The sequence below is a fragment of the Microplitis mediator genome, chromosome 2 (genome assembly GCF_029852145.1).
Source record: "Microplitis mediator isolate UGA2020A chromosome 2, iyMicMedi2.1, whole genome shotgun sequence".
NCBI lineage: Eukaryota > Metazoa > Arthropoda > Insecta > Hymenoptera > Braconidae > Microplitis > Microplitis mediator.
In genome coordinates this window covers 19,565,932-19,578,236 of record NC_079970.1, presented here as the reverse complement: position 1 = coordinate 19,578,236, position 12,305 = coordinate 19,565,932, and the positions used below count along the sequence as shown (strand labels likewise).

At 27.8% G+C, this 12,305-nt stretch overlaps 3 protein-coding genes across 3 annotated transcripts; all 3 read right to left on the bottom strand.

Annotated features, from left to right (window-relative positions):
- Positions 1-826: 826 nt before the first annotated feature.
- LOC130663132 (speckle-type POZ protein-like) lies at positions 827-2,427 on the bottom strand. Its single transcript, XM_057462223.1, has 2 exons — positions 1,106-2,427; positions 827-1,027 (listed from the first exon to the last, which is right to left on the bottom strand). Exon 1 carries the CDS (start codon positions 2,148-2,150, stop codon positions 1,182-1,184), a length of 969 nt encoding a protein of 322 aa, XP_057318206.1. The 5' UTR covers positions 2,151-2,427; the 3' UTR covers positions 827-1,027; positions 1,106-1,181.
- A 4,858-nt stretch (positions 2,428-7,285) lies between these two features.
- LOC130663126 (speckle-type POZ protein-like) lies at positions 7,286-8,893 on the bottom strand. Its single transcript, XM_057462216.1, has 3 exons — positions 8,763-8,893; positions 7,548-8,648; positions 7,286-7,468 (listed from the first exon to the last, which is right to left on the bottom strand). Exon 2 carries the CDS (start codon positions 8,592-8,594, stop codon positions 7,557-7,559), a length of 1,038 nt encoding a protein of 345 aa, XP_057318199.1. The 5' UTR covers positions 8,595-8,648; positions 8,763-8,893; the 3' UTR covers positions 7,286-7,468; positions 7,548-7,556.
- A 999-nt stretch (positions 8,894-9,892) lies between these two features.
- LOC130663467 (speckle-type POZ protein-like B) lies at positions 9,893-11,682 on the bottom strand. Its single transcript, XM_057462709.1, has 2 exons — positions 10,582-11,682; positions 9,893-10,503 (listed from the first exon to the last, which is right to left on the bottom strand). The coding sequence occupies exon 1, from the start codon at positions 11,270-11,272 to the stop codon at positions 10,718-10,720; it is 555 nt and encodes a 184-aa protein (XP_057318692.1). The 5' UTR covers positions 11,273-11,682; the 3' UTR covers positions 9,893-10,503; positions 10,582-10,717.
- Between the last annotated feature and the right edge of the window lie 623 nt (positions 11,683-12,305).

Genomic DNA, 12,305 nt, shown 5'->3' with positions numbered 1-12,305 from the left:
GTAGTGCTGTCTATTGACAAATAGAAATCTTTAGTTGATTTTTAAAATTAGAGTCCTACTTTCAAACCCAAATAGATAGTTGAGCTCAACCAACAGTCAAATTAAAGCAGATACTTCACGTATACGTGAGATTAAAAATTGACTTCGATGACAACTCTCTAGACGAGCAACACTAACTCAAAAACTAAAATGAAACATTCGACATCTCGATGACGTCTAGCACACATAAAAAATTTCATTTCAATTTTCCCTTTCCCACACATAAAATTACATGTAAACTTAATGTAAAATAGCAGCTTTAATTTTACGTCAAATTTATGATATTCAAAGTACAAGAGAACCACAAAAGAACTGCAATTTTTTACGTATACTGTACGTCATCGAGATGTCGAAAATTTCAATTTCTGAGCTGAAACTCAGGTTTCCTTGGGCACAATCAAATTATTTTTTAATTTAAACATGCATATCAATGATAATCAATGAATTCAGTTATTTATGATATGATATCATAAAAAACTGAATATTATTCCATGAGGCTAAATGGTTATCAGTTTGATACAATCGTATACTTTATTAAGTGTTTGTAAACAATGAAATTTAAATCTGTTAATGCTAACGTATGTAAATCAATTAACATTTATGTTGTATGAGGTTCTTATTTTCTTTAAAATGTATCATAATCGAAAATAAAAATAACAAAAAATTCGTTCTTTCTTGAATTTATCAATAGTTATAATTTATTTTTAATATATAAGTATTAATTGAAAGATTAACAAGACAAAATAATAATTTTTTTATAGTATTCTATAAAAAACGTATTCGCTTGTATGAACATGAACTAGCAGATATTAATGATTATATTGGAATAATTGATATAATTATCGTAAATGTTATTATAAAATGAGGATAATTAAAAAAAAGTAAAAATAAGATTTAAATTAAGGTCAAAATTATGGATTGTAACTGATAGTAATAAATTTAAAAATATCCAGTTTATGTCACAGTATTGAATTACCAAGATGTTGATCTGGAACAGAACAATTCAAATAAATATTTTTTTACTTACGACTGTATTTGATAAAAACTTTGAGGAATTTGAATGTACCTGTTTTTTTATTTAATACTGCAAATTTTTGTTACTAACAGTTAATAGTTATTCTGTATTAGTTTTTTAAGGCTGTTTATTTGGAGGTTTTGGAAATTTTTTTTGAATTTATTGCCATGAAATCAACGATATACTTAAAAAATCGTTCATCAGTATGGTGACGGTCAAGTAAAACGAGATATTGAACGGCATTTTCGACATTCACGTTTTTACAGAGAGATTCCTCACACGACTCTTTAAGAGTTGGTATCTGATATTTATCTGCTACTTCGTATAAACGTTCAGAAACTCCATCAAGTTTAGTCACATTGTCCGTATAAATAAATTCTAACAGCTTCTCACATACATCAGGATCCATATCAGGAATGGTAACTTCATTTTCTTTGTTTTCTTTCAGCTGATGTGTAAACATCGCAGAAAACACAGGGCTTCGACTCATCAGCAAAGTTTTGTGAGCTGGAATTTTCTTATCACCCACAACTAGAACAACATCACTTCCTGCTCTACTATCAAAAAGATCTTTTAAATCGTGGACAATTTTATGATCCGAAGTTTTTAAAGGAATTTTAATTATGGGTGAGTCAACATGAGTAGGTTCAGTAAACTCGGTAATCTTAATGCATATTGTTAATTCATTATCAGGTAATAATTTATCCTTCATTTCGAATAATTGTTTTACTTCAAGAAATTTTAGAATATTAAGTGTATCCATTTTTCTGATAACCTGAAATGACTTTTGTTTAAACTTTTTTTCTTTTTTATCATCTAAAATAGATAGCGAATATTTTATTTTGAATAAGTGGGTATCACCAGTGGATCTTGAGTTTAGGGATATTGATATCCATTCTTTGAGAGCCGACTCTTTATTATTATTTAACTTTAATTGTAATTCCCACTTGGATTTCCCATCAGTTGGAAAGTCCGGTGATGTGATCGTATGGGCGTCTTCTTTGTACATCGAATATTTCATAAGTAAAGGAAAGTCGCCTATTTTCCATTCAAAAATGGTTTTTTGGTTATTACCCATAAAATAACACCTTTCCATTGCATCAAATAATATTGATACAAGTATTTAAAAAAATTAATTCTTCGTTTAAATTTATAATTTGAAAGTTAAAATAGCACTTTTTTTTCTTCACAATGAGATAATATTTATGAAGTATGCTTGTAATGTGATATGCGAAAGCATAACAATAAATTACTAATTATCAATGTATCTTGCACGAAGAAATGAATGAGTACACGATTCTTTTATATCGATATGTTGTGACTTTGATAATTTTAATGGCGGCTTGCCGGCAAACTCATACTACGTAACTCAAAAGTAAAATGATACTGAAGTTAGCTGACGTCTAATAATTTTTGGATTTTTTCTTTAAACGATAAATTTTGAAAAAAAAATTATTTTAAAAAATTGCATCTGTAGATTTTTTAATTTTCTACATGTGCATTTTTTAGTTTTTTTATAATTTAATTGTTACAAAAAAATCGGAAAATTTTCAATTGTCTGCTAACTTCAGGATTATGGTTAACCGACGTTTCATGATTTTTGAATTTTTCCCAAACGACCATGTATGAAAAAAAAAATATATATTCAAAAAATTGCACCTGTAGTTTTTAAAATTTTTTACACGTCCACATTTTTAGTTATTTATTTATTTATTATTTTTTTTTTTTTTTTCATTTATCTGTTGAAAAAAAAAATCTAAAAATTGGAAACTGTCTGTTAACTTCAGGTTTATAAAGTAAAACATCAACACAGAAAAAAAAAACACGCAAATAAATAAGAAATTGTTTTTAGAATAGAATATGATCATTCAATAATAAATATTTAAAAAATAATGAGTGTGAGTGTAGCAGACATCAGACAAATTTAAAACTATAAATAAATAGAGTAAATAATTAAAAAAATAATATTTATAAAAAATGCACTTGTTAATTTCAAAATTTTTTAAATGCGCATTTTTTTTTAATTTAATTTTATTAATTATTTACTCTATTTATTAATAATTTAAAATTTGTCTGATGTCTGCTACATTCATACTCATAAAAAATAATAATTTCACAAACAAGATGCGAATTTTTGAAATTAGATTATATGATATATTATAAGTGTAAATGTAGCTAACATAAGACAAATTTGAAATGATAAATAAACGCATTAAATAATTAAAAATATAAAAATAAAAAACATGTACATACTTTTTTTTAATTTATTAGTTTACTTAATTATCTATCGTTATGATTTATTTTCGATATGTAAGTATTTATTGAAGAATTAAGAATACAAAATACTCATTTCTTTTAATAGGATATGCTTTCAAGAGCATGAACTACTGGATGTTAATGGTTGTATTAATATAATTGTTGTAAATTTTATTACTAAAACGACAGTTATTATAAAAGAGTAAAAATAAGATTAAAATTGAATTTTAAATAATGGTTTATAACTGATTGAATATATTTTAGAATATCCAGTTTCTGTTGCAGTATTGAATTACCAAGATGTTGATCTGGAACAAGTAAATCAAATAATCATTTTTAAATTTATGACTATATTTCATTAAAACTTTAAGAAATTTAGGTATACCTGTTTTTTTATTTGATACTGCAAATTTTCTTCGCTATAGTTAACAATAATTCTGGATTAGTTTTGTCCAAGGCTTTAAATTGGGGGGTTTCGATGATTTTCTTGGAATTGATTGCGATGAAATTAAGGATATACTTAAAAAATTCTTCACCAGCATTATGACGGTCAAGTAAAATGAGATATTTAACGGCATTTTCAACATTTACATTTTTACAGAACGACTCTTCACATAACTCTTTAAGAGCTGGTATCTGATATTTATCTGCCACTTCATATAAACGTTCAGAAACTTTACCAAGATTAGTCACATTGTCCGTATAAATAAATTCTAATAGTTTCTCACATGTATCAGGATCCATATCAGAAATGTCTACTTCATTTTCTCGCCTTTCTTTCAGCTTATGTGTAAACATTGCAAAAAATACGGGGCTTCGAAACATCAGAAAAGTTTTGTGAGCTGGAATTTTCTTATCACTCACAACTAGAACAACATCACTTCCTGCAGCAGCAGCTGGAGTAGTTCGGTGCTCGCCACTAGATCGCGCCCACCATTTGTGGTGTCCCTGGTAAGATACTTATTTCAGAGTTTATATATTCCGAGCTTGTAGCATTTATGGGACGAGTTATCTGCTGAAAATTTTTGATAGTGATATAGAGGTATATTGTATTACACTATGTCATTAATGTTTAGTAGTAATATTTTTCTTGAACAATTTGTGTCACAGTACGAAAAAAAGTACTTGTGAAGGAAATAAATTATTTTCTAAATATGTATTTATTGAACTATTGAATAAATATTCTGTTATTTCAAAATAATATTTAATTATTATCAATAACTCATTCTCTATAATGATCACTTATACATTTCATTATGACTCCTTTATAAACTCTACAGGTAATCAATTTGATTTTATGCTTGCTACTAAACGCGTATAAATCTTTACTAAATATTTTATAGTTTCTAATAATTTGTTTTGTTGGTGGATTACAAAAGATTTAGTTAAAACAACCAAATATATGATTGGCAATGGGCAATCAAATCATTTTCTTGTCATAACTAAAATTTAGTTGTCAGGAGAAAATTTTTTTCTTAGTCTAAGCTTAATGCATATTGTCAATGCATTATCAGGTAATAATTTATCCTCTTTTTCTAATAATTGATTTACATTAAGAAACTTCAGAATACAAAACTCTTCATCTCCGTTGAAAACCTTGTATGACTTTTGTTAAAACTTCTTCTCTTTCTTAAAATTAACAATAAAGAGTGAATATTTATCTTTAAATACGTCGGTCCCATCATTGGAATTTGGCCCTAGTGATATTGATATCCATTCTTTGTTTTCCGACCAGACACAGGAAGAACCTGTGACAGACTGAGAGAGATCAGATGCGGACTAGCCAGACGAGAATCCAGTAGGTACCTCTCGAAACTCTCATCTAGCCGATCCACCACAACGACTGACGGGTCGCCAAGGCGGTGTCCCGGTCGCGGAGAACCAGGGACCAGACTCAGGGAGACCTTATGACGAACTGGCAAAAGGTCAGTCATTATAGCGCGACCCAGTTAGAGCGTCAGAGTATTGACAACATGCGATAGAGAATAGCAATTGAATCTGTGTACATACCAAAAGTAACCCAGGTTGTAATTTACTTAGACCTGAGTTTGGTGGTGGAGTGCTGGTAGCCTGCGGCTGGATATCACGATCACACCAGTGCGTGGTGAGCCGATGCAGATGAAAGATGATCACGAGCTGCTGAGTACTCTGGACGCCGCGTACTTGTTTCTTGATGGTAATAATTGCTCGCTAAACTAGGATTAATTGTAACTGAACGGTTATTGCTTTCACTGTGTTTAAGAAAAGGATTGAGTGAACTGATATTTGTAAATTGCTGTGAAGCTGGTCAGGAAAATTGACAAGTTCGGAAACACTCGATGTGCTCGGTGCAAGAGGTCAGAGAATGACTGACTGGTAACAACGGCAACGAGTTGATGCAGACTGCCAGTATACTGAAAAAGGTTCAAAAAACTGGTTTGGAAGTTTCTCGAGTTTTCCATTTTCCTAAGATCGTGAGAAAGTCCTGTGAAATAATTTATAATAAAAAGTCATGTATATAAAAAAAAGGGAACGAAATCTGGCGACCAAATGTTCGCGTAGAAGAAGAGCTGCGTATGCGGGCGAAAGGGTCGCGCTGTGTACGGAAAGGATCAACTGTTATGGCCCCGAACCCGGGACGGTCATAAAAGTAGGTACACGGGCGATGTTGCGAGTAGCGCAGAGCTGAAATATTTAGTTTAAAGAGAAAGAATTATAATTTTGAATATTTTATTTTATTTCTGAAAACGCACAGTCGTTAATTTCTTGTAGCAATTATTTAGTTAATTTTTTGATGTATCAATTTTCAACACATGGAATATATCATAATTGAAGGAAACTCATCTATTCGCCATTCATAAATACTTTTTTGGTTTTTATCCATACAATAACACTTTTCCATTGTATCAAATAATTTTAATATAACTAAAGAAACAAAAGTATATTTTTTTTTAATCTTTATTTTGAAAAAAGTAAATGGGCACTTTTTTTATGTACAGCAAGATAATATTAATAAAGTACATTATGATTTAATTCGTAATAGCATAAAATTTAACTGCTTTACCAGTGTATCTCGCACGATTAAATCACGAAATGAATGAATGCGTAATTCTTTTATCTCGATATATGTTATGGCTGACAATTTTTATGGCGTCTTGCTGGCAAACTAATACTACGTATAGTAGTCCTGGCGAAAAAGTCGTTTTAACATAGATAGTGGGGATATAGGAAATACGTGCTAACTAATGGTAGTGGAAGGACGACTTTTTAGCCGGGACTAGTATAACTCAAAAGTAAAATCTAAAAATTAGAAAAATAAAACGCAAATTAATGAGAAATTATTTTAAAAGTATAGTGATCAATTAATAGTGAATATTTTTAACATAACTATTTCATAAAATGAGATGTGAATATCTGAAATTAGAGTATGATATATTTAGTACAATAAGGTAATTTGAACTGATACTGAAGTAAGCCGACGTATAATAATTCTTTGATTTTTTTTTAGAATAATAAATTATAAAAAAAAAACAATTGAAAAAATTGCACCTATATTTCTTTTAATTTTCCACATGTGCATATTTTTAGTTTTTTTCTTATTCGTAATTGATGTGTTGACAAAACAATCCGAAAAGTTGTTGATTATCTGTCAATTTCAGGATCATAATTTGAATATACACTAGTGGCCTAATATTAACTTTTTTGTATCGAAAAAGTTCACAAAAAAATATTACCATTTACAGATAATCATAAATTTTCGGTTTTTTTGTTTCAACAAATCAATCACAAAAAAAAAAAAACTAAAAACTACAACTAAAAATGTGCACATTCAGAAAATTAAAAAAACTGTAGATGTAATTTTCCGCAGATTACCTTTGATAATTTACAAGTTTACTTAAATTAATCCACAGTGATAATTCATTTTTGATATTTTAAGTATTTATTGAAAAATTAAGAATACAGAATAAACATTTTTCTATAGAAAACGCTTTCATGAGCATCAACTAAAAGATGTTAATGATTATATTAGTGTAATTAATATATTGTTGGAACGACAGTAATTGTAAAAAAGTAAAAATAAAATTTAAATTAAGGTCAAAATTAGGGATTACAACTGATAGTAAAAAATTTAAAAAACATTCAGTTTTTGTCACAGTATTGAATTATCAAGATGTTGATCTGGAACAAAAGAATCCAAATAATTATTTTTTAACTTATGACTAAATTTGATTAAAAACTTTAAGAAATAAAAATGTACCTGTTTTTTTTATTTGCTACTGCAAATTTTTGTTACTATGGTCATTAATAATTCTGTATGACTTTTTTCCAAGGCTTTAAATTCCGGGGTTTCAATAATTTTTTTGGAATTGATTGCGATGAAATCAAGGATATACTTAAAAAATTCCCCACGAGTATTATGACGGTCAAGTAAAACGAGATATTGAATAGCATTTTCAACGTTTACGTTTTTACAAAATGATTCTTCACATAACTCTTTAAGAGTTGGTAACTGATACTTATCTGCCACTTCATATAAACGTTCAGAAACTTCATCAATATTAGTAACATTGTCCGTATAAATAAATTCTAACAGTTTTTCACATGTATCAGGATCCATATCAGGAATAGTAACTTTATTTTCTCTGTTTTCTTTCAGCTTATATATAAACATTGCAGAAAATACAGGGCTTCGAGTCATAAGCAAAGTTTTGTGAGCTGGAATTCTCATATCTCCCACAACTAGTTCAACATCACTACCCGCTCTACTATCAAAAAGATCTTTCAAATCGTGGACAATTTGATGATCCGAAGTTTTTAATGGAATTTTAATGATGGGTGAATTAAGACAAGAACTTTCAGTAAACTCAGTGAGCTCAATGCAAATTGTCAATGCATTATCGGGTAGCAGTGTATCTTTTTTTTCTAGTAATTGATTCACTTCAAGAAACTTTGGAATGAAAAAATCTTCATTTTTTATAAAAACTTTGTATAGTTCATTTTCAAACTTTTTTTCTTTTTCATTATCTAAAATAAAGAGCGAATATTTTACTTTAAATGTTGGGTTATCAGTCCTGGATCTTGAGTTAAGAAATATTGATATCCATTCTTTTTCTTCCGACTTTGTATCATTATTGAACTTCAATTTTAATTCCCATTTGGACTTCCAGTCAGATGGAAAGTCCGGTGAAAGGATTGTATGAGCATCTTGATTGTTCATAGAATATTTCATGATTAAAGGAAAGTCACCTATTTTCCATTGAAAAATGGTTGTTTGTTTACTACCCATAAAGTAACATCTTTCCATTGTATTAAATAATATTTAAACCAATATTTAAAAAAATAGATTCTGTGTTGAAATCTGTAATTTAAAAAGGTTAAAATGTCTTTTTTTTTATTCACCAGATAATATTTATAAAATTTATTGTAATATAATAAGCGAAGGCATAAAAATAAAAATAAACTATCGACTTACCAGTTTATGTCGCACAAATGAATGAGTGCGTGATTCTTTTATCTCGATATGTTATAGTTTGACGATTTTAATGGCGTCTTGCATGAGTGTGAATGTAGCAGACAATGAATTTCAATGATTCTGAAGTTAGCAGACAATTAACAAATTGTGGATTTTTTTTCCAACAATTTAATTTTAAAAAAAAGAAAACTAAAAAAATGCACATGTAGAAAATTTTAAAAACTATAGGTGCAATTTTTTCAAATATTTTTTTTTTACAATTTATCGTTTTAAAAAAAATTCAAAAATTATTAGACGTCGGCTAACTTTAGTATCATTGAATTTCAAATAAATAAACGAATGAATTAAATTAATTTATTGAAAAAAAATGCGCGTACGGATTTTTTATTGATTTAAATACGCATTTATTAATTTTTATTCTATTTAGATTTAATTTATTTTGAAAAAATTAAAAAAAATTCCTATTTGTCAGTTACATTCACTCTCATCGTCTTGCCGCTCTAACCGGCAAATTCAAACTACGTAACTCAAAAGTAAGATAAAAACACTAGATAAACAGAACGCAATTAAGTAAGAAATTATTTAGAAAATATAATGACCAATGAATAATAATTATTTTTAAAAAAATTAATTTCATAAAATAAGATGTGAACATTGGAAATTAGATTATTTTATGATATATTTAGAATAAGTTGGATAAGTAATTCAAACACACGAGTCGCGGATGTCAACACAACAGATATCAATTTTGAATTCTGTTATCGGACTGTGTCTCTATATCAAATATGCATGCGAAGTAATTTGTAATGCAATCTATTGGTAAATAGAAATCTTCAGCAGTTGTTTTTTAAAAATAAAGAATCCAATTATTTTTTTATTTAGAAATCCATGTCATAAATAAGTGGATATGATTTCATTATGACAAATTTTGTTTGTAAGCAATAAAATTATAATCTGTCTATGCTAACGTATGTAAATCAATTGATATTTAACATGAGGTTCAGTTCTTGATCTGTTTCACATCCATCATAAGCACAAATAAAAATATCAAAGGGCTTGTTCTTTATTCAAATTCGTATAGTTACAATTTATTTTTTGTTTGAGTATTTATTGAAAAATTAAGGGTACAATTAGTAATGCTATCTATGGGCAAATAAAGATCTTTAATTGATTTTTAAAATTAAAGAGACCTACGCTCACATAATCCAATTATTTTTTTTCTTTAGAAATACATATCATAAATAAGTGGATATTACTTCATGAGGCTGAATGGTTATCAATTTGACAAAACGATATTTTATTGAGTGTTTGTAAACAATTAAGTTTGAATCTATGTATACTAACGTATGTAAATCAATTAATGGCATTTATATAACACGTGGTTCCGTTTTTATTTCAAATGTATAAGCAAAAATAAAAATACCAAAAAAATTCGTTCTTTGTTCAAATTTATCCATAGTTATGATTTATTTTTGATGCATAAGTATTGATGAAAAATTAAGAATACAAAATCATGATTTCTTTTTTTATAGAATACACTTTCATGAGCATGAGCTCGCAGATGTTAACAAATGTATTAGTATAATTGATACAATCATTGTAAATTGTATTATTAAAACGAAAGTAATTAAAAAAAAGTAGAAATGAGATTTAAATTAAGGTCAAAATTATGGATTATAACATAAAATATTTAAAAAAATGTTCCGTTCATGTTGCGATATCGATTTGCCGAGATACTGATCTGAAACAAAAAAATGCGAATAATTACTGTTTAGCTTACGACCATATTTGATGAAGACGTGAAGAAATTAAAATGTACCTGTTTCTTTTATTTGATATTGCAAATTTTTGTAACTATAGTTATCGATAATTCTATGTTAGTTTTTTCCAAGGCTTTATATTCGGGAGTTTCAACAATTTTTTCGAAATTGTTTACGATAAAATCAACGATATACTTAATGGCGGTCAAGTAAAACGAGATATTGAACGGCATTTCCAACATTTACATTTTTACAGAATGATTCTTCACATAACACTTTAAGAGTTGGTAACTGATATTTATCTGTTACTTTGTATAAACGTTCAGAAACTTCATTAAAATCAGACACATTGTCCGTATAAATAAATTCTAATAGTTTCTCACATGTATCAGGATCCATATCAGAAATGTCTATTTCATTTTCTTTATTTTCTTTCAGCTGATGTGTAAACATTGCAGAAAATACAGGGCTTCGTCTCAGCAAAGTTTTGTGAGCTGGAATTTTCTTATCGCCTACAACTAGAACAACGTCAGTACCTGCTTTACTACCAAAAAGATCTTTCAAATTGTCGATAATTTGATGTTCTGCAGTTTTTAATGGAACTTCAAAAATGGGTGAGTTAAAACGAGAACTTTCAATAAACTCTGTAAGCTCAATGCATACTGTCAGTGCATTACCAGGTAATAATTTGTCCTTTTTTTCTAATAATTCTTTTACTTCCAGAAACTTTGGAATACAAAAAGTTTCCATTCCTTTGAAAACCTTGTATGACTTTTATTCAAATTGTTTTTCTTTTTTATCATCAAAAATAAAGAGCGAATATTCTTCTTTAAATATTTGATCATCACTCTTGGATCTGGAGTTAAGAAATATTGATATCCACTCTTTGTCTTTCGACGTTTTATCATTATTAAACTTTAATTCTAATTCCCACTTGGATTTCCAATCAGTTGGAAAGTCCGGTGAGAGGATTGTATGAGCGTCTTGATTGTTCATCCAATATTTCAATGGAAACTCACATATTCTCCATTTAAAAACAGTTTTTTGTTCACTATTAATAAAATAACACTTTTCCATTGTATCAGATAATTTTAATACAAATATAAAAAATAAATATTCTTTTTTTAAATCTATAGTTTAAAAAACTTAAAATTGCACCTTTTTTTATTCACAACAAAAGAACGGGTGTGAATGTAGCAGACATCAGACAAATTTAAAATTATAAAAAAATGGGTTAAATAATTTAAAAAAATAATATTTATTAAAAATGCCCTTATTAATTTCAAAATTTTTTAAATTCGCATTTTTTAAAATCTTATTTTGTTATTTATTTACTCTATTTATTTATAATTTTAAATTTGTCTGATGTCTGCTACATTCACACTCACAGAAAAGAATATTTATGAACTTTTTATAATGTAACACGTGAAAACATAAAATAAACTACTAATGTACCAGTTTATCTCGCACAAACGAATCAGCGCATGATTCTTCAGGTTCGATATATATTATTATGACTTAGATCATTTTTAATGGCGACTTGCTGGTAAACTTATATTACGTAACTCAAAAGTTAGATATAAAAGCTAGATGAATAAAACGTAAGTAAATATGAAATTATTTTAAAAATATAATGATCAATGAATAATAAATATTTTTAAAATAATAATTTCATAAAACAAGATGTGAACTTTTGAAATTAGATTATATTATGATATATTTAGTATAGCAGGATAAGTGATTTAAACACTAGAGTTGCGGATATCAACACAAAAGATATCAA